This window comes from Dermacentor variabilis, chromosome 1 (genome assembly GCF_050947875.1).
Source record: "Dermacentor variabilis isolate Ectoservices chromosome 1, ASM5094787v1, whole genome shotgun sequence".
NCBI lineage: Eukaryota > Metazoa > Arthropoda > Arachnida > Ixodida > Ixodidae > Dermacentor > Dermacentor variabilis.
In genome coordinates this window covers 7,273,553-7,293,294 of record NC_134568.1, presented here as the reverse complement: position 1 = coordinate 7,293,294, position 19,742 = coordinate 7,273,553, and the positions used below count along the sequence as shown (strand labels likewise).

At 47.1% G+C, this 19,742-nt stretch overlaps 1 protein-coding gene across 1 annotated transcript in view; it reads right to left on the bottom strand.

The window, feature by feature from the left end:
- Nucleotides 1–406: 406 nt before the first annotated feature.
- LOC142571121 (uncharacterized) overlaps nucleotides 407–19,742 on the bottom strand; it is a 136,953-nt gene continuing 117,617 nt past the window's right edge. Inside the window, exons 9-10 of the mRNA XM_075679708.1 lie at nucleotides 4,718–4,984; nucleotides 407–661 (exon numbers count right to left, since the gene is read on the bottom strand). Of these exons, the coding sequence (XP_075535823.1) occupies nucleotides 519–661; nucleotides 4,718–4,984 (410 nt within the window). The 3' untranslated portion in view covers nucleotides 407–518. The remainder of the gene's footprint in view (nucleotides 662–4,717; nucleotides 4,985–19,742) is intronic.

The following is a 19,742-nucleotide window of genomic DNA, read 5'->3' as shown; positions in this document are numbered from 1 at the left end:
ATAAGAAGGAAGAAACATGTGTTTGCTGCTGTAAAGCTAGGGAAACGATGAAGTATGTTTTATTAGAATGGGAGGATATCTGCACAGCGGTCGACTTAGGCACCACTGGCCTCCTTGAAGCCCTTGGGTTCAGCTAGAGCAAGGGTAAATATGTCCGCAGTAGAGATTAGTAAGCGGCGATTAGAAGATTGTTGCATGGTAAAGCCCTGAGGTTTAACAATGCACCGTTATATTCTCTACGCCACCATGGTAAGTCAACTATTCCCCTCCTTGGCGAGATTTTAAAGGTTTAAGTGTGTAGGCAGCTCTCCAAATGAAGGAGTACGAAGGCGTTGTCGATGACGATGTGACCAGCGGACCACGGCTTCCGGCTTTGCAACAGCAAAGTTTGGCGTAAAAAGCGCTACTTCCTTAAGAGTGACGTCGCCCTTTATTTATATCTTTATTGCCCTAATGTACACAGTGTGTCATGCTACACAGAATAAACTATGAAGAGGAAAGGACACTTTTCGGCTTCCCTAACATCTCTTGTTGGCGCATCTGTTCTGCTCAATGTACAGCTCCTTGAGGGCTCTGCGCGAATCCTTGTAACTTCCAGTCTGCGGCATGCCGGCCATGAACTGTACACCGCCATGAAGGTGCTTGTGGTGAGCAAAATGGGCTGAAAATAAAGAATAATTTTTTGACTAAGGCTAAGAAATGCACCAATGAACGAGTTCAGTGGTTTGCCTTTCCAACAAATGCGCGTGCAGGAAAACGGAGGGTAATATTATTTTCATTATCAAAATAATCGCTATTGTGGAAGTACTACGTCGTCGCAGCGCAATAGCAGCCATGAATGGTATTATTTCGTCAAAAAACAAGTTTAGAGAGAAAACCGTACGATCGAAAGCAACTTTGCGCGTTACTATTCTTTACTAACGTGCTCTGACAGGCATGCAGGGCTCCAACTAGCACTTCAAAGCATTATGCCAGCTCTGCCGTATGCCCCAGCTAACGCAAGCCAAGCTGATTAAAAAAGGGGGCTACTTGACACGATGATAGGACCAATGGTCTTTTCCTAAGAGTTACCTTGAGCACACGTTTCTGTTATCTGTGATTAACTAATTCATCATCATCATCAGCCTGGTTACGCCCACTGCAGGGCAAAGGCCTCTCCCATGCTTCTCCAACTACCCCAGTTATGTGGTAATTGTGGATATGTTGTCCCTGCAAACTTCTTAATCTCATCCTTCCACCTAACCTTCTGCCGCCCACTGCTACGCTTCCATTCTCTTGGAATCCAGACCGTAACCCTTAATGACCATCGATTATCTTCCCTCCTCATTACATGTCCTGCCCATGCCCATTTCTTTTTCTTGAGTGCAACTAAGATGTCATTAGTTCGCGTTTGTTTCCTCACCCAATTATCAGTTAAAGTTACACTCACAATTCTTCTTTCCATAGCTCGTTGCGTCGTCCTCAATTTAGGCAGAACCTTTTTCGTAAGCCTGCAGGTTTCTGCCCCGTAGGTGAATACTGGTAAGACACAGCTGTTATACACTTTTCTCTTAAGGGATAATGACAACCTGCTGTTCATGATCTGAGAATGCCTGCCAAACGTACCCCAGCCCATTCTTATTCTTCTGATTATTTCAGTCTCATGATCCGGATTCGCGGTCACTACCTGTCCTAAGTAGACGTATTCCCTTACCACTTCCAGTGGCTCCCTACCTATCGTAAACTGCTGTTCTCTTCGGAGACTGTTGAACATTGCTTTAGTTTTTGGCGGAATAATTTTAGACCCACCCTTCGGCTTTGCCTGTACAGGTCAGTTAGCATGCATTGTAATTGGTTCCCTGAGTTACTAAGCAAGGCAATATCATCAGCGAATCGCAAGCTACTAAGGTATTCTCCATTAATACTTATCCCCAATTCTTTCCAATCCAGGTCTCTGAATACCTCCTGTAAACACGCAGTGAATAGCATTGGACATATTCTATCTACCTGCCTGATGCCTTTCTTAAGTGGGATTTTGTTGCTTTCTTTATGGAGGACTATGGTGTGTGTGAAACCGCTATAGATATATTTCAGTATGTTTACATATGGCTCGTCTACACCCTTATTCCGCAATGCCTCCACGACTACTGACGTTTCGACTGAATCAAACGCTTTCTCGTAATCAACGAAAACTATATATAAGGGTTGGTTATATTCCGCACATTCCTCTATCACCTGATTGATAGTGTGAATATGGTCTATTGTTGCGTAGCCCTTACGAAATCCTGCCTGTTTGTTTGGTTGTGTTTGGTTGGTTTGGCTAATTACTCTACATCAATTTTCTCAATTTATAAATACTTGCATCACTGGGCATGCTAGATTGTCAAATTGTGCAAATTGCGCATTTGAAAAGATGACGTTCAAGTATCCAGCTAGCTACATTCTTCTTCCGGTCATTTTTTTCCCGCAGTTCAAGCTTGTGGCGCAAAACGCGTGAGAGAATGCGAACGGATGGGGAGCCCACGCGCTTCACGTGGGCTCTGAGCAGCGCTCTGAAATCTGGTTTCAAATAATCAACGCTACTCCACAGCTGACTTCGCAACCGCAAAAAAGCGACAACGCGATGTGCGTAGCTGTTGGTTGCTTCTTCAGACACGCTAGGCAGCGCATCACGCTGTTTGCTACAGCATTGTGCACCGACTTAGGGTGGCCAGGAGAAATATGATTGAGACAAAGTCAAACAAAAAGAACGAAAGAAAGAAAAACAACAACAGCGGCAAGTGGACGCTGCTCGGTAGTAGAATAGTAGTAGGAGCGGCAAACAGCTATGCGCCCTTGTCACTCTTTTGTGGTCGCCAAATCAGGCGTGAGTAGCGTTGAAAGTGCCTCGAGCGGCCAGTCGCACGGCAGCTTTGCCTGTATCCGCGGGCTTCTTACAAGCTCGAAAAACCACTTTTATGTAACACGTATTGAGCAATAGAAAGCTGTGTCGGGAGTTTTTTCATGTTGCTGTAATATTTTCTCATTGACAATTTGGTTCTAATTGTAATATTTCAAAAGCTGACTATTTATTAAGAGTGATCACGTAATTGTGCGGAATGCAAAAATATAATCTGAGTATCTCCAAGCAAAGGCATACATCACCTTTGTTCTGTCCACCTACGGGGCATTTCTATATAGTTAAATCTGTTTGAATGAGTGTATAATATATATATATATATATATATATATATTATACACTCATTCAACCAGATTATATATATATATATATATATATATATATATATATATATATATATATATATATATATATATATATATATATATATATATAGACAGTGTTCCAGCGAACACTTTCAAAATTCTTTAACAGTAACCTGTGGCAGACATCACAATTCTAGTTCGTGAGCGGGTCTACTCGGAGCGGCGGACGATCGTTGCACAAAAAATTGAAATCGAAAATTGACTAATGAATAAAAATTCACTATATAAGTTTTTAACTGATTACATTATGCCCCATATTAGAAATTACAAATTCTAGCCGGGGAGTTCACAAGGCGGATCCACTTTGAACGAATTCTCTGGACGACCCCAGTTTCGAGATACAAATTCCCGAACTTTGCGGAGAAATGCATTGGCGTTCCAGTTACTTTGCTAAAAAAAAACATCGTTTCTTGCACTGAAGCACACGGGCAACTGGAACGCCAATGCATTTCTCCGCAAAGTTCGAATTTATATTTCGAAACTGGGGTCGTCCTGAGAATTCGTTTCAAGTGGATCCGCCTTGCGAAGTTTGCTGCTGGAATTTGTAAATTGCAATATGGGGCATAAGATACTTAGCTCAATTAAATAGAGAATTCGTGTTAATTAGTCGATTCTCATTTTAAAAAATTGTGCAAGTAGTGTCCGCCGGTTGGAGTAGACCAGCTCACAAACTAGAATTGAGCTATCTGCCACAGTCAACCATTAAAAAATGTTGAAAGTGTTCGCTGAAACACCCTCTATATTCGAAACCTAATGTCAACCAGTGGTCCCAGGGGGACCTATCGGACCTTACTTTTAAGTTAAACTATGACGGGATTTGCCCCCAGCATAAGACGTTCAAAACATACCCCATACGGAAAGCGGTTGTAACTCACTAAGAATGACTTTTCAAAAGTTGGAAGTCTCGCGCATTTGTTAATTTAACCCTCGTTTCTGTGAGCGCTGCAGTAACAGTAGAATGGATGTACATCAACTAGCTCAGTTTTCAAATATAATGCAAAATATTACTCCTTGGACGGTCGGTGCCAACACCTAATCCAGTTTTCTTTTGCGATTGGGAATGTCGTAAAACTCCCTGCTTATAAAAACAATTACGCCTTCTCTGCCAACAAAATCCGAGTAATTTTTTATAGACTATACGACGCTTATCCATTGTCAGTACTTCAAAACGCTCAGCGCATCGCTTCGGTGTTGGATGCAGTGTTCTTTGCTCGTGGCGTTCATCGTGTTAGTGTTATCTTAGGAAACATTGACTAAAATGACTGCCATATAACGCGCTGCCTGGTTTACCGAGGAAACTGCCATCAAATCCGAATGACTTTTCCCTTTCTCGTCTATAGCCGCGCTACCAAATTTGTAATGCTTTCAGCACAGGCTCAAAGTGTCATTAATTAACCCATCTGCCGTCGCTATTAGTGGCGTCATTCCATCCACGTATGCGTCTTCAGATTCTTGGTGTGACTGGAATACGTACCAGCAACAAGCTCCTTCAGCCTGTCGGCCTCGCGCTCCTCTTCGTCGGGTCCAGGAAGGCAGCGGCGGGGCACCACGAATGCTCGAGGGGCCTCCCCGTACTGGGGGTGCGGCACTCCTACCACGATCACCTGTAGCACGTCTGGGTCTGCAGCCAGAAGCTCTTCCAGCTCAGCCGGTGCCACCTGCTGGTCCATGCATTTGATGAGCTCTTTCAAGCGGCCGCAGACGAAGATGCGGCCGTCGGAAGAGTAGTAACCGATATCACCTGCGCTTGCCAAAAGGCATAAGATTCCAGTATCCATGTTTTTCCTATTCCTGTTTTCTTTATTTTTGTAATTGAGTTTAGTGTGTGTCTTCTTTCACTGATTTTTTTTCTAGTACATGAAGTTCTACTGTGGCCATTAAAGACACTGTATAGGCTCGGTAAAATTGTTTAAAAGATGTTTCCGATTCTTTTCGGGAGCCTAACAATCAACTTTAGTGCGAACAAATCAAGCGAATCGGAAGCGTCCCTAAGGCACATTTTATCTCAGTCGTCACTTTCTATGTTAATTTCTAATGATCTTACTCGACTAGACAGGATTCCGTCGCGCCTTCGATTCGACTGAAGTTATTTTGTGGTTTCTTTAAACAGCGCACTCCGATATTAGGTATGACCGATTTTTTGTTTTCAGTGTGATAATGATTCAACAGGGTGTTCCAGTTGAAGAATAAACTTCACAAAATCTTTGGCGGCTTGCAATATTACGAGATCATGTGTGAATGAGGAGGTTAGAGTATTTTTCAATGCGCCTCAAAACTCACAGAAAGCTCACACAGACGCAGGTATACGTACCCAGACCTGGTCTCACTTTAGCCGTTATTTTAGTTTATGGCCGCGGCATTGCTGGAAAGTCCCGCCTTTCATACACATAGCTCTCCAGCTTAACACCCTGAGCGGATAATGCATATAGATATCATACGAAAAACAATCTCTGAGAATGAACACGACACTTACAACCGGTCAATAGAGAGACTTCCTGGTTTGTAAGCGTAAACCAGACTATCGTACCAGAACTTACCAAAAAGCGAAAAAAGAAACGCCAGTTTTGCTAAAATTGGTACTGAACCGGAACGTTACGATATTTTTTTGCTCCGGAGTGCAACCGGAAATTTAAAAAAATCATAGTTCTCGCATACCATCGGTGCATGGTCGGTGTCTTCTTTCATTTATTTGTCGTTCCACCGAGTGCATTACATGCACAATCAAGTTAGAAAATAAATGCGTTTAGTACAATATTATTAGTCACTCTACTGTGGTTGATAAGCATTTATAAAGTTTACAAGATGTACACTGAATGTATGTTAGACTAATTTGTTATATATCACGTTTCGCATTAGACCACGAGGAAACGCCCCTGTTCCTCTTTCCTTTGGAATGGATTGGCTCGACTAGCTACGTGCTTGCGCTCGCATTTCCGAGCACTGATTGGTGTTCGCCTGGTTTTCATACTGAACTTTCAACAGATCGCTCGTTGCTCTCCCTAAAGTAAGGCTGCGTGTCAAAGTAAGCGTCAGCTAGTGCAGAAGTAGTTCGCCGTGCGCTTACCGTGTAAGCACGCCGGAAACACTCATACAAGCAAAGGGTAAGAAAACTGCGTTTTATTTTCTTTTACTTTGTGATGCCCTTTCATAACGGGTAGCGCCGAGCGGTGGCCTCTAACAACCGGAGGAAAGAGTCTTGATACTGGGTAGCCCCGAGCTATACATGGCGTCTAACAAACGCAAGAAAGGATCTTTGCAGCGCACGTGGCCGTTAATTCACTGGCACCATATCCATGTTAGGTAGGACTCCATCAGCGGCGCAGTTACCCTGTACCCGCCGCTAACGAGGTGGCGCTTCACTTTTTCGCAGTAACTTCTATTTTTTGCTTGTGATCGCTGGTGATGGGGCCCACAAGGGTCACGCTGTGGTTGACTGTCCCCCAATGCAATTGAGGCTCGCCCCGGTCGCATCCGATAAATCTGGGATACAGTTCTATGCGCCCCATTCGTCTGTGAACAATGGTCCTCGGTTGAAGATTGTCTGCAGTAATAAGGCCTAGCGTCGCCGCGTCTCGTGGGTCGACCTTGAAAAGTCGCAGCTCCCCTGTGTTCGCGCAAACTCGCCGAAGACCCTTGGTCCACGATATGCAACACCACCGTAACTTTGGCGGTTTAGCTGAACCTTGTCACCCATCATCAGGTGGCCTCGATTGTGCTTTTGCTTGGCGCGAATAAGGCACTCGTGCATTTGCACTATCTTCCCGGGGCCACCGAGTCGAGGTCGGGCTAGCAACTCGTTGCTCACGAGCACGCGGGCGTAGTCCCTCCGGTTGGTGATGGCGGGCCCCGACAGACGAAGCAAGTCGCCGGTCATCTTCTTTAACAGCCACACGTCTACGCTTTTGCTCACGCAGTACGTGAGCCAAATCACTTGCCACCAGGAGAGGTGGACGTTTGAACGGCCGAGGCGGTTAGTGCTGGCCAAGTGACTTCCTTCGCCTCTCTGCGCGTGCAATACAGCGGTACCGTGTAACTGCGACAACTGCGTTCGGCACCTGTTGCACCAGAAGGCAGCCCGGTACCCATTCTGAGTATTCCTATGTAATGTTACCACTTCACCTTCGCAAATTGGTTGGTCAGGATTGAGCCCCAGGTCTTTGCAACTGCCCCAGTACACCTATGACGCCACCGAGCCTGGCCTGGCGCTGGTGCGCGGTGGACGCACAGCGCTTGAAGCCGAGGCGAGCCGAAGCGATCACACGAACTCTTTCTCCGCAGCGCAGTCACACCAATCTGCGCTTGAAAAGCGTAACTTGGCAGCGACGCTGTCCATATAGACGAGCGTCTTCGCCTAACGTCAGTGCACAGCCAGCGCATTGATGTTTTGAAAAGGCGAAAAACGCTGAAACTCTACGTCGGTCATGTATAGGGTAAACGGTCTAGACCGTGATATTCACGTATGCTGCCGCTAGATGCGATGACCCAGGCTGCTGGTGTCGCCGCCATGTTCCCTAGTGCCACTCGAGAGGGGGGGTGGAGGGTGGAGTGTTCGCGATCGTACGAGTTTGGCATGAGTTCACCTGTCAATCAAAAGCATCGGTCACGCACCGCGCGAGGCATGTAACTCTTGTGCGCGCACCCACCACAGTTGGGCCACGTCCTACTTATTTTTCGGCAATAGCGACCCGGTGCTGAGCTGAGAGGCATACCTTGACCGCCGAAATGACACACGCACAACGCACTGTCATCGGTGATGTACTGAGCATCACTATCAAAAAGAAAGCGTTGACTGTCGCTGGCTTGTGCATATATGTTCCCGGGTTGTGATGGCCCCAGAACACTGTATCATTGCCTGCATTGTGGCGACGTAGCGCCCAGCAAATGATTATCGGCACGTCACTGCAGCTGCTTGCGAGGCGTCGATGCGCCGTGGTGCACGACGGTGCTGAGGAGTGTGCAGTGTTCTCTAACGACAACGTATCGCAGCTGTAGTATAAGATGGCTGCTCTGTCATCGGTTATGTATCAGAGCCGCATCATCGCAAAGACGGTCAGCGTAGAGAATCGCTCGCTTTTCTACACCCAGTACGGTGGCATTTCTTCATCACAAGAACTCCGCACTAAACAGTTGCAACACCTTCCTCCGTTCGAAGGCCCATTTCATAACTGCACGCACGAGCCTTCACTTGCCAAAATGAGATTGCTGCGGTGTCGTTATGATATACAACTTCGATCGCGGTTATCTCCAGCAGAGGCAATCCGGAAGACCCGTGCGAGTGCACAACACGCTTAAATACTGCGTAGGTATATGCACAGAGGCGCCTTCACTGGTCAAACGATGACAAGCGATGAATTGTGTCGCTGGGCAGCACGCTCTTATTCGCAATGCATCGCTAAGTCTTCGCTAACACAGATAAACTGGTACATTTTCACTGTGCTGCGTCACTACGGAACCTAGAACACGTTCCGTACCACCATTTCGCAGTGACAGCAGTTGCTCCCGTCTCTACGAATAGAGTGTCGTTTTTTAGTCGGTAGACCGGCGAACTTAATATCCTCAGAGGAGCGCCTGCGGTGAACAGCCATGCCGCGGCGCTGCGTTGTCATGCCCCTAATAAACGGAGATTGGTCATTTTGTGAAAATAATACTGCAGCGCCCTTGCCGAGTGCTCGCCGTACGAACTCTTCATGCGTGCTATCCTCTAGAATGTATCCGCTTGTAAGCTTTCGCGTCACTGTCGTCACTTGCGGAAAAAAGTGCAAAATTTAAGGACCCATTCGATCTCCCTTTGTCATCAGAAATTTATAGCAGTCAAAACGAAAAATAGATACCTTAAGAAATAAAACGTTTATTATTTTATTCTTGTATTTTAACTCATTTAATTGAGAGCAAGTGTAGATGCAAGAATTCTCCTCTCTCTCACTAAAGCTTTGCTTCACATAGATTGAAGAATTGGTGCTGGACGCGCACAAATTATTTGTAACTACTAACTGCGTGTGGGCTGAAGAATAACACCCGTAATCTTTCCTAGCACTTTAGCAGTAGCGCAAAGCTCTTGTACAAAATAAATGTATACTTTTTCTATAAATGTTCTTTGTTTAATCAAATGAACCTGCACCAGTGTTAACCTGCTTTAACCGTTATTTTTTTCACTCCGAAGTTGAACCGGAACTGAACCGTTTTCGCTCAACTGAAACGATTGCTGCAACGAAAATAGTTTTGATTTGATACTCCAGTGTAAACATTCCGGACCAGTGAATGCTTCAGCAGAGCAAAACCACCTGAACACGAGATCTATACCACAGTCCTTTAGTGCTTCACTGGTTATGAATGTTCCGCCGCGTAACGCGATGAGAGAGAGGGGCTGACGCTGCCCGAAGCAGTCACACTGCAGCGCTGGCATAGATCGAAGGGTAGCTTAGCCAGGCAGTAGCCGCTGGAGCTAGCGTATGTCATTCGCCATTCTAGGTGCTTTTGTACTCGTGATCCAGCAAAGTCGCCGAAATTATTTAATTACCGCACCCCGGGGCACCAAACACAAAGGTGATGCCCAGAAGGGGCTGTGTGGTTGGCTGCTTCTGGTCACATTCGCAACGACGAGGTCCAGCTGTTGGCTCTTCCGTCGAATGATAAACAGCGAGAAAATGGAAGGGTGCCAAACCTCAGAGAGAAATTAGTGCTTCTCATTCAGCTGACTGTTCACCCGGGTTTGCGAAAAGCACTTCGATGCTACGGATATTGTTTGTCTCCATCAGAACATCGTAAAAGACAGTTTTATCCCTGCAACGCATTCCCCCATATCTCGCAGCTGAAGCATTTGTAAGAATATTCGATGGGCTTTCTGCCTATACCTGTAGATGCAGAAAATACCGTCTCAGTCTCTATCTCAGTACGATGGAAAGGTTGGCGAATCGGTATAATTGTATACTGTAACAACAACACGAAAAGATACCGAATTGTTAATTGTATTTAAACATAGTAATCAAAACAGAAGAATGAAAGTCGAAGCAGCTCACATCGTATGCGAAGTGCTGATTCCATTATTCAGGCTTCGATATTGCTTTCACACAGAGAACTGGCAAACTTTGACAACTCATTGTGGGGAGAGTACTAAGTGGTGACCCGTGCTTTTGCTTGTACACATGTAAATTATCTTAATTTGATGTTGTGCGTAGGCTACTTATAATATCTTATTGCGTATGGATAAAACCTAGGTGTGAGTCAGTGGTTGGACCATGGCGTGCTATGTCTTTGTGTCGTGTTTTCTTGCACATTTGTTAAAAATGCTCTCTATCAGTATCTTTTGTGATAACCCCTGTTTACTACGTGTCGTAAATTTGCTATAAACTAGCTTGCGCAGGGTCACTTGAAAGCTGAGAAAATTCGTTAATTTGCTCAAGGCCTGAACCTCTTGTTTTCGAACGTATGTAGTTCTTGTTCTGGTAATTTTTCATTGTCCGATGTTCGTAGCAGGGGACTACAAGCAACCCGACGGTTGGCTATCCCGAACATCAACAATAAAGGCTAGTGATTAAGGACTATAGAAAAGAAGAAAACAAATGGAAGAAAAAAAGAAAAAGAAAAGATGTAGGGAAACACAGCTGGAGGTATAGATCAATAAATAACTCTGCCGTGGTCCGTTATACAACATACAGCGTGCTGTATCGGTAGTGCACTTGATGAACATCGATGGAAAGGTAATTGTAGCGGTCGTGCGCGCACATTGTCAATATTGCAGTCCAAAATGGCTGGACGGTGCACATCAACAACAGCATAAACAATAATTATAGCGCGCGATTTTCCTTATATATAAGCACCAAACAAGGCATGTTGCATTTGAGTTGCTGTGATCATAGTGCTTATACGACGCGGAGAAGAAAGGATGACATGGGCGATGGGCTAACATTCAACTCGACGTCCGTACTCCTGGAAATGCATGTCATGCCTTTAAGTATGCTATGTCGATTGGCGTCCGCCAGTAACACTACTTGCGACTTGAAGAAAACTTCCCCATTTTGCTGCTGAGAAGCACGTTCTGACCTCAACATTGAAGTTTTTACTGTGCGCCGGCGCACATATAGAGTGTCCCACGTGACATGTGTCAACATGTAAAGGTGTGCGAGTGCCGTGCAGCTCGACAGAACAGGGGTAACGTTTGCCGTCGCCTGGAGCAAGTTACACTATTATCTGTAGTTCGCCTAAGCAAATAATTAGTTATTATTAATTAATGAAGTTCTGAAATGTTATTATAACAGCAAAACTACCTGTCAGAAAATTGCAGACCATCATGAAAAATTCCCGATCCATCTTTCTGTTGCTCCAATACGGGCCACATAAACCTTTTTCCACGTGTTAAAGTAAGATTGCAGAACACGAAAAAGCGTCACGTGTTTTTGTAGGAGTATTTCAAATTCTTTATCTAATAATAATATATGTAAAATTATTTATTATATTAACTAAATATGTTAATTATACAAAAACTAATAAGTATTAACTTCTTAGCCGAAATACAAAAAATAATGACTTTCTCTAAGGGACAGTAACTAACCTTACCTCGGTTCTGTTCACCTACGTGGCACTCACATATTTCTTAATTTTTGGCCCAAGTTACGTGGGACGCCCTGTATTTAAGAATAGCCTGAAATATCGAACCACTTATGGGCAATATTTCTCCATAACATTAGGCAATCCTTAATATCGCCTAATATCGCCTGTCCTGTAAAATCGCCTGTCCGTTGCCTACAAAGTATTCACTAAGGTAATTGCGAATAGAATGGGAACACCTTAGGCTTCCGTCAACCAAAGGACCAGGCAGGATTCCGTAAAGGCTACTCAACAATAGACCATATTCCCATTATCGATCAGGTGACAGACAAATGTGTAGAATATAACCAACCCTTATGTATAGCTTTCATTGATTACGAGAAAGCGTTTGATTCAGTCGAAACCTCAGCAGTCATGGAGGCATTGCAGAATCAGGGTGTAGACGAGCCGTATGTAAAAATACTGAAAGATATCTACAGCGGCTCCACAGCCACCGTAGTCCTCCATTAAGAAAGCAACAAAATCCCTATAAAGAAAGGCATCAGGCAGGGAGATACGATCTCTCCAATGCTATTCCCAGCGTGTTTACAGGAGGTATTCACAGACCTGGATTGGCAAGAATTGGGGATAAGAGTTAATGGAGAATACCTTAGTAACTTGCGATTCGCTGATGATATTGCCTTGCTTAGTAACTCAGGGGACCAACTGCAATGCATACTCACTGTCCTGGAGAGGCAAAGCAGAAAGGTGGGTCTAAAAATTATTCTGCAGAAAACTAAAGTAATGTTTAACAGTCTCGGAAGGGAACAACAGTTTACGATAGGTAGTGAGGCACTGGAAGTGGTAACGGAATACATCTACTTAGGACAGGTAGCGACTGCGGATCCAGATCATGAGACTGAAATAATCAGAAGAATAAGAAGGGGCTGGGCTGCGTTTGGCAGGTATTCTCAGATCATGAATAGCAGGTTGCTATTATCCCTCAAGAGAAAAGTCTATAACAGCTGTGTCTCACCAGTACTCATGTACGGGGCAGAAACCTGGAGGCTTACGAAAAGGGCTCTACTTAAATTGAGGACGACGCAACGAGCTATGGAAAGAAAAATGATGGGCGTAACGTTAAGGTATAAGAAAAGAGCAGATTGGGTGAGGGAACAAACGGGAGTTAATGACATCTTAGTTGAAATCAAGAAAAAGAAATGGGGGGGGGCATGGGCAGGACATGTAATGAGGAGGGAAAATAACCGATGGCAATTAAGGGTTACGGACTGGATTCCAAGGAAAGCAAAGCGTAACAGAGGGCGGCAGAAAGTTAGGTGGGCGGATGAGATTAAGAAGTTTGCAGGGACAACACGGCCACAATTAGTACATGACCGGGGTAGTTGGAGAAATATTGGAGAGGCCTTTGCCCTACAGTGGGCGCAACCAGGCTGATGATGATGATGATGATGATGATGATGATGATGATGATGATGATGATGATGATGATGATGATGATGAAAAATCGCCTATGTCAGATAGCAAGATTCTAGCTCTTGAGCTGGTCTACTCAAAGAGGCGGACATTACTTGCACAAATAATGGAAGTGCATAAAATACTCTAATTAACAAAATTCTCTAATTATGTACTTAACTAGTTAACTTGCAGCACCTATTGCATTTTACAAATGTAGCCGTGGAGTGCGCACGGCGAATCCACTCGGAATTAATTCTCAGGATGCCACGAGTTTCGAGATATTCCTCCCTGAGCTTTGCGTTGAAATCCATTGGCTGTCCAGTTACGTTAGCGCTCAATGCATAAAACAGTGTTCTAAAAAAGAATTACCGACGATTACGTTACTTCCTAATGCGAAATTTGAGCGCAGCAAATAAGCTGTTTCACCTTTTCGATAGATTGAGGCAAAGAAATCGAGCAACACATGTATGCGCTATCACAGAATTTTTTTTTATTTTTCACACGTATTCCTTTAACAAAGACTCCACTAGGTAAGCTTCTGCTTCGGCGGCACGCACCTCTGGATTCTGACGGCGACGGCGCTGGGCCTCTGCTCTGGCAGCTCGTTTAGCAGCAGCAGCAGCAGACGGAGGACTTCCATCGGTCGTCTCGCTCATGGCTCAGAAAGAACTGGCAGATAATTTCGCAGTGGCGAACGGCAGCGGCAATTTCGGCTCGGGCGGTGCACATATACAGATCCGCCGCCACCGATCTGGCTCTCTGATTGCCACCGCACAGGGCGAACGGCAGCGGCAATTTCGGCTCGGGCGGTGCACATATACAGATCCGCCGCCACCGATCTGGCTCTCTGATTGCCACCGCACAGGGGTTGCATTGGAGGAGGAGCGAAGAAAGGAATTAAGTTCGAGCCGGCGCTTTGACAACCGGAGACTCGCAGGAAGAGGGGGGAGGGGGGCGGCGTGTACACCCAGCGGCAAACGATGGGGGCAGAAGCGCGCGCAGCAAGCGGACAACACGATAAAGGGAGGAGGGAAGAGATAGCAGCGACTGACTGATGCCGCTGACGCCGATAGTGAGTCAACCCCAGCTGCGGAGTTGGTTTCAGGGACAACGCCGCCGATGCCGACACAAACAATATGATACCCTCGCTTCCGCAGCGCTAAGAACCAGGTCTAGCCGTGGGAAGGTGGTCACGTATTCGTCGACGTGCCGGGGCCTACGTGAAATAACCGGCGCGTCGGCAACTGAAGAGCACCCTATCCGCCACACAAGAACAGGGGGGGGGGGGCTTTCCTCCTCTTTCTGCATGGCGGCGACGGTGTTCTATGCAGTCACGTTATCTTGACTCTCTAGCGGCGTCAGCGGCATCCAGCGGTATCAGTCGGTCGCTGCTAGCGCTGGGGGGATGAAAGGGGGGCGGAGCTGGTTACGAGGCCGACGACAACGCCGACGACGACGCGAAACCCAGGAACGGACGCCAAAGAGCTGCGCTCTAATAAGTGGAATGATCGACAGTTCATTTTTAGCGCAAGTTTGTTGGCGCATATCTCGAATATGGCGCGATTCACAGAATTATTTTCACTTGCTTATGCTATGCAGTCTCACCGGGTACAATTGGTAAATCGAAATGTGCTGTAAAATAATGAGTTAAATGCTTAATTATAGTGAATCTTGATTAATTCATGGGTGGTGAACTTGGATTTCTCGAGCAATATTTGTCCGCACTTTCGAATAGAGCAGCTCAAGGGATAGAATTGTGCGATCTGCCACACGGGATATATAAAATTGTTTAATGTCTTCGCGGAAGCAGCCGGTATACTCAACGCTGCAACGCTATAAAGCTAGGCGCATACTCATAAACTTAACTATTAAAAGAAGCAGGGCTCTTTTTCTCCTTCACGTTATACCTGTAGCAGTGCAACAGCCACAATTCGTGTTTTTACTAGTTCACACTACTGTGAGAATCGTGCACAAAGTGCTAGCGGTGAGAACTAGCTTACCGTCTGGACATGTAACTAATCGTTTCGCCAGCAGCGGACACTCGCGTTACGAATGTCCGAATGTCATATCACATGAAAAAGAGTCGGATACCATAAAAATATTAATTCAAGGGTTTTACGTGGCAGAACCACAATCTAAATTATAAGGAACACGAGTCCTTTCGCATTTCCCCCGTGTAACTGCGGCCGCCAAGGTTGGCATCAACCCGCAACCTCTCACTGAGCAGCGTAACGGCTTAGCTAAACAACTAATGCCACCCGGGTTGTCGGCATTACTTGGTACCGGCCCTTTTGCCATTGACTATCATGTCGGAGCCGGGCGCGCGTTTCAGTCAGCACCTGCAGCCTCCACACGCCGGCTGCACAGTCGGCGCATGTCGATTAGCGACGGCGTCCCTTACGGCCGCTTCTGTCTCCAAGTCATACTAAGGCGAGGAGTTTCATGACCAGTAAAAAAGAATTGAAGGACTCTGCCTATACTCTAGAGCCTCTAGAGCTTTAACGTGGTAAAAACTGATTAAAGGACCCAGCATACCAAGTGGAGTACCCCTGGTTGAGCACTTGGTGACTTGGCAACACATTTCGAACGCGGGTTACTTTCTCTGCTTGACCAGTCTGCAAACGTCATTTATAATTCCGTGCAAGATAACTCCGAGAAACGGTATCTATAAAGCAGGTGTTTAGAGCGCGGCACCTAGGCGCCCGTTCCTGCGGCGAGCATCGGCGTAAGCGAGCGAACGAGCGCAACAGCGAAGGATGAAAGAAGAAACGCGGAGCGGGAGTGAAAAATGCGAGCCGCTAACGGCGGAGAGCAATGAGCGCGGTCCCTACAGTAACGAGCGCACGGGAAACTTGTGTCATATGGATCCGCTCTACCGCTCGATGCGTACTCGCATCAGGTCTCATCCGGACCGCTCATTTCGTGCTCACGTCTGCTGGCGTCAGATTTCGTTCGCACTTGTTTAGCTTGCTTGGATTCGTCTCGTTCGCGCTTGTTTTGATTGCCATGCTTTGAAATTGTTGTTTACATTAATCAGCCTAGACCTAGACGACCAGACGGAAATATTTTTGGAGACAGTGCGCCATATCCGAATCTGTACGACAAGACGGACGCTGAATACAAGGACACTTAGGCGACACCCAATATCTTTTTCTGCTTGACTTCGGAACGCAGCGATGCCGCAACAGAAGAGAGCACGCAGTCATATGTAAGTGCCGCGAGAAGATCAAAGCGGACAACCGAGATGCGTGAAATAGTAAGAAGTGAACGGGTGCACGAACGGTGGAGGCACGAAGCGCGATCTCGCAGCGTTCGGGCCAGGCGGACAGCACTTGTGAACTTCTGGATTGAACGAGGTCTTGCCGGGGCAGACGAGTGCGGCAAGGCGCGAAGGGCCATGGAGGCGAGCGCGGACGAGGGTGGTCGAGGTACCAGTTCTCCGGCTGCCAGTGCTCGAGACGCTGGCTGACCTGAGGGCCGGTGGTCCGTGAGCTATCGCATATGAGATGTGCCGAGCAGCGCTCCAGTCTAGCACAGAGGTGACTATGTTTGATGCGGCCCTCACGTGTGACCGTTGCACGGGAGTTGCGAGCGGCGTACGAGCCGGTCACCGAGGCCGCGCTAGACAAAGCGTCTCCTGGCTTCTGCCGCTGCTGCTCCTAAGCGTGCCGTGCATATCGAGAACCACGCTGAAGGGGGCCTGAACGTGTCATTGTTGCAGCCGACGTATGCACGGGGATTCTACCATGCAATGTCGACAGAACCGTCAGCCTCTCAGCACGGGACTGCTTCAACCCGTTCGTTCTCGTGTGCCCTTGTGTGGACACCTGACTGCCGCTACGCGGCTTATTAATTTTCTTTATATTGTTTTAAGTTTTTTTCTTTAAATGTTAACCATAGAACAAGGTTCCCAAACGACAGTGTGTCTTCCGCATCACGGTGCACTAGCAAAAGTGCCGAACAGTCCTAAAAACTACACACACCAACATGATTATGATCAGCGACAAGGGCATCGTCATCTTCATAAGACATAACTCGCGTTAAGAATGAAGGACGAAATGTAAAGCGCCGACCTGTCAGCAAACGAACGAAGAAATTAACCGACGATTCCGGATACCTCCTAATGCGAAATTTGAGCGCAGCTCTATACGTCTTTTCATTCCGCGATATATTGAATGGCGCCTACAATCCGTCTTGTGCGTCACGTTGTAAACGAGTGAAGTGTGGCGTGGCTGCCTCGCTAAACGGGAGATCGCGAGAGGTAGCGCGTGGGTGACACGTGGGCGCGAAGAAGAAGAACCGCCGCAGACAGACCTCCGCTTATGCAGCCTTTGTTTTGACGCGCTCGCTGCGTGCCTTATCGATGGCGTCATCGCTGAACAGACGACGCGTGCTACTCTGGCGCTATCTGGGAGCGATCGTCGCCGCAGATAGCCCCATACAAACCAGCGGCTTCCAGTGGTAAAGCGCGCGGCGGGCCGTCGGCGTTAAAACGCAGGTGCGGCAGAGCGGCCACACCAAATGGCGGCGAGCCGCTGCGCCAGTTCGGTCACAGCATGAAAATCTCGCCTCTTTCTGTAGGTGCGAGATGTCACGTTCTTTTAAAACGCAGCATAGCGCAGCTCTTAAGCGGGAGACACATGGTGCGATTTTGGGTGCGATCGGTCGTACCACCATTCGCATCGGCAACCGCACTCCACAGGTTCTCAACGAAATCCTCCGCACGCGGCGCCGAATCGCACGCCGCGCAGGCGGCCTAAAGCCCCTCAATTTCCCAAAGTAGCGCCATTCACTTCCCTCCTCCTCCGCTCGGCGCGGCCTCGTCGGTGGCGCCGCCGGTGGTGGGCCTGCCGTAGCAGACGACGGCTAACACGCTACGGGAGGAAATCCGCAGAAAAGTTCGTTCGAGCCCTGCGGAGCAGTTTTTTCAATCGAGATCGTTCTTCGCCAGTCGGTAACTGGCCTTTAGAATTTCGTCTTGGAATTGCGGAAGAAATAGAGAAAATTACCATTATTCAAGGAGTATTTAAGGCGTAAAGCGCGCGACGTTGAGAGTTCGTGTTGCTGAAACACGACGCAAGCACGCGGTGTACTCAAACACGCGCGTAATTACCAAAGTTTCAGGTGTTGACAGCGTGAAGGTATGTGTACGTGGTTTCGTAGGTTCATTCACGTACCTGCAGGACACTTTTGTTCGGTCGGCGCGTGAGAGATTCCGGCTGTGTGCGGTCAGCAATGCCTGGCAACAGGGCCGTTTTTTTCATTGCGGGTTGCTTTGGTAATCGTGACGATATATTATTTTTTTTTTACAAGTACTGCTCCAGGAGGGCACATGTAATGGCTAACGGAGGCCTCTGAAGAGCACGTAACATTACACTAATGCAGGCGTCGCAGGGAGTGTTCACATACAAAATTGGCTGTCCGCGATCTTATACCCCCTTGGCATGCACAGGCTTCGGCAAGCCCCATCCAGCCCTGGTTCCAGCTTTGGTGTTCCCGTTGCCGCTTTGGTGCCCTGGAGGCGCCGTCAATAATACGAAATAATGACAAGTTGTTACAACTAGCAAATAAAATTTATTGAAGAAATAAAATCGCGCCGAGGCGGCAACTTCTAAAGCAGCGCTAGCGCGCGAGTATTATGAAACGCCAACGAGGAATTTACCGGCCCACGTACGACTTTACGATCAAAGTGCACGTTAAACATCCCCAGGCGAGCTAGATAAAGTTATCCTGAGCCATCCACTACGACCTCTTAGCTTTAGTCGCTTCGGAACGTTAAAAACGTTAATCACCACAAACCAAATCAATGCATGCGGGCGTACATTCGAAGCTAAGACTGCGTCGTAAGTCATAGTGAGCCTTGCAAAAGCGTCGATAATGTGCTAACTTCTGGTGGAGCCCAAAACACACCCTGAATAAAGTCGCTTTTATGTCACAGGCCAGCTGCAGATGCGTGCATCTCACCGCAAGACAAAACTACATGAAACAAAGAGAGCACATTCGAAAAAAGAAGTCAAACAACGCGCTAAAAACCACGCAGAGCATGAACACACACTTTTTCGAAGCGGAAGGCGTGAACTAGGCTCAAAATAAGAGGTTGTGAGTAGCCGTGGCCCTTACTTCACTAAGCCGTGCGTTCTTTGTCACTTCCTCGAAGTCAGCCCGCCCGATCCTGCGTATCCACACTTTTTGTGTAGCGCCCGCCGGACGGCAAAGCAAAAAACTTTTTGCCCTCGCTGTGTCTGTTGCGGCAACCGAAGGCGCAGCAGCATGGCATCGCAATTATGTTCTCGGCCCTGCACATTCTATTACGCTAACGCACTCTGTCAGTCCGCCTGCCGTAGTTTCGTCGCGCAGGCCCAATAATGGAGGTCGGCGCGCGCTGGAAAGAAAAAATATACAAAAGCGCGGCGCCTGCTCCGCGCTGGAAAGAAAAAAATACACAAAAGCGCGGCGCCTGCTTCCACGTGACACAGATTGGCCAATGGGGGAGCGGATGA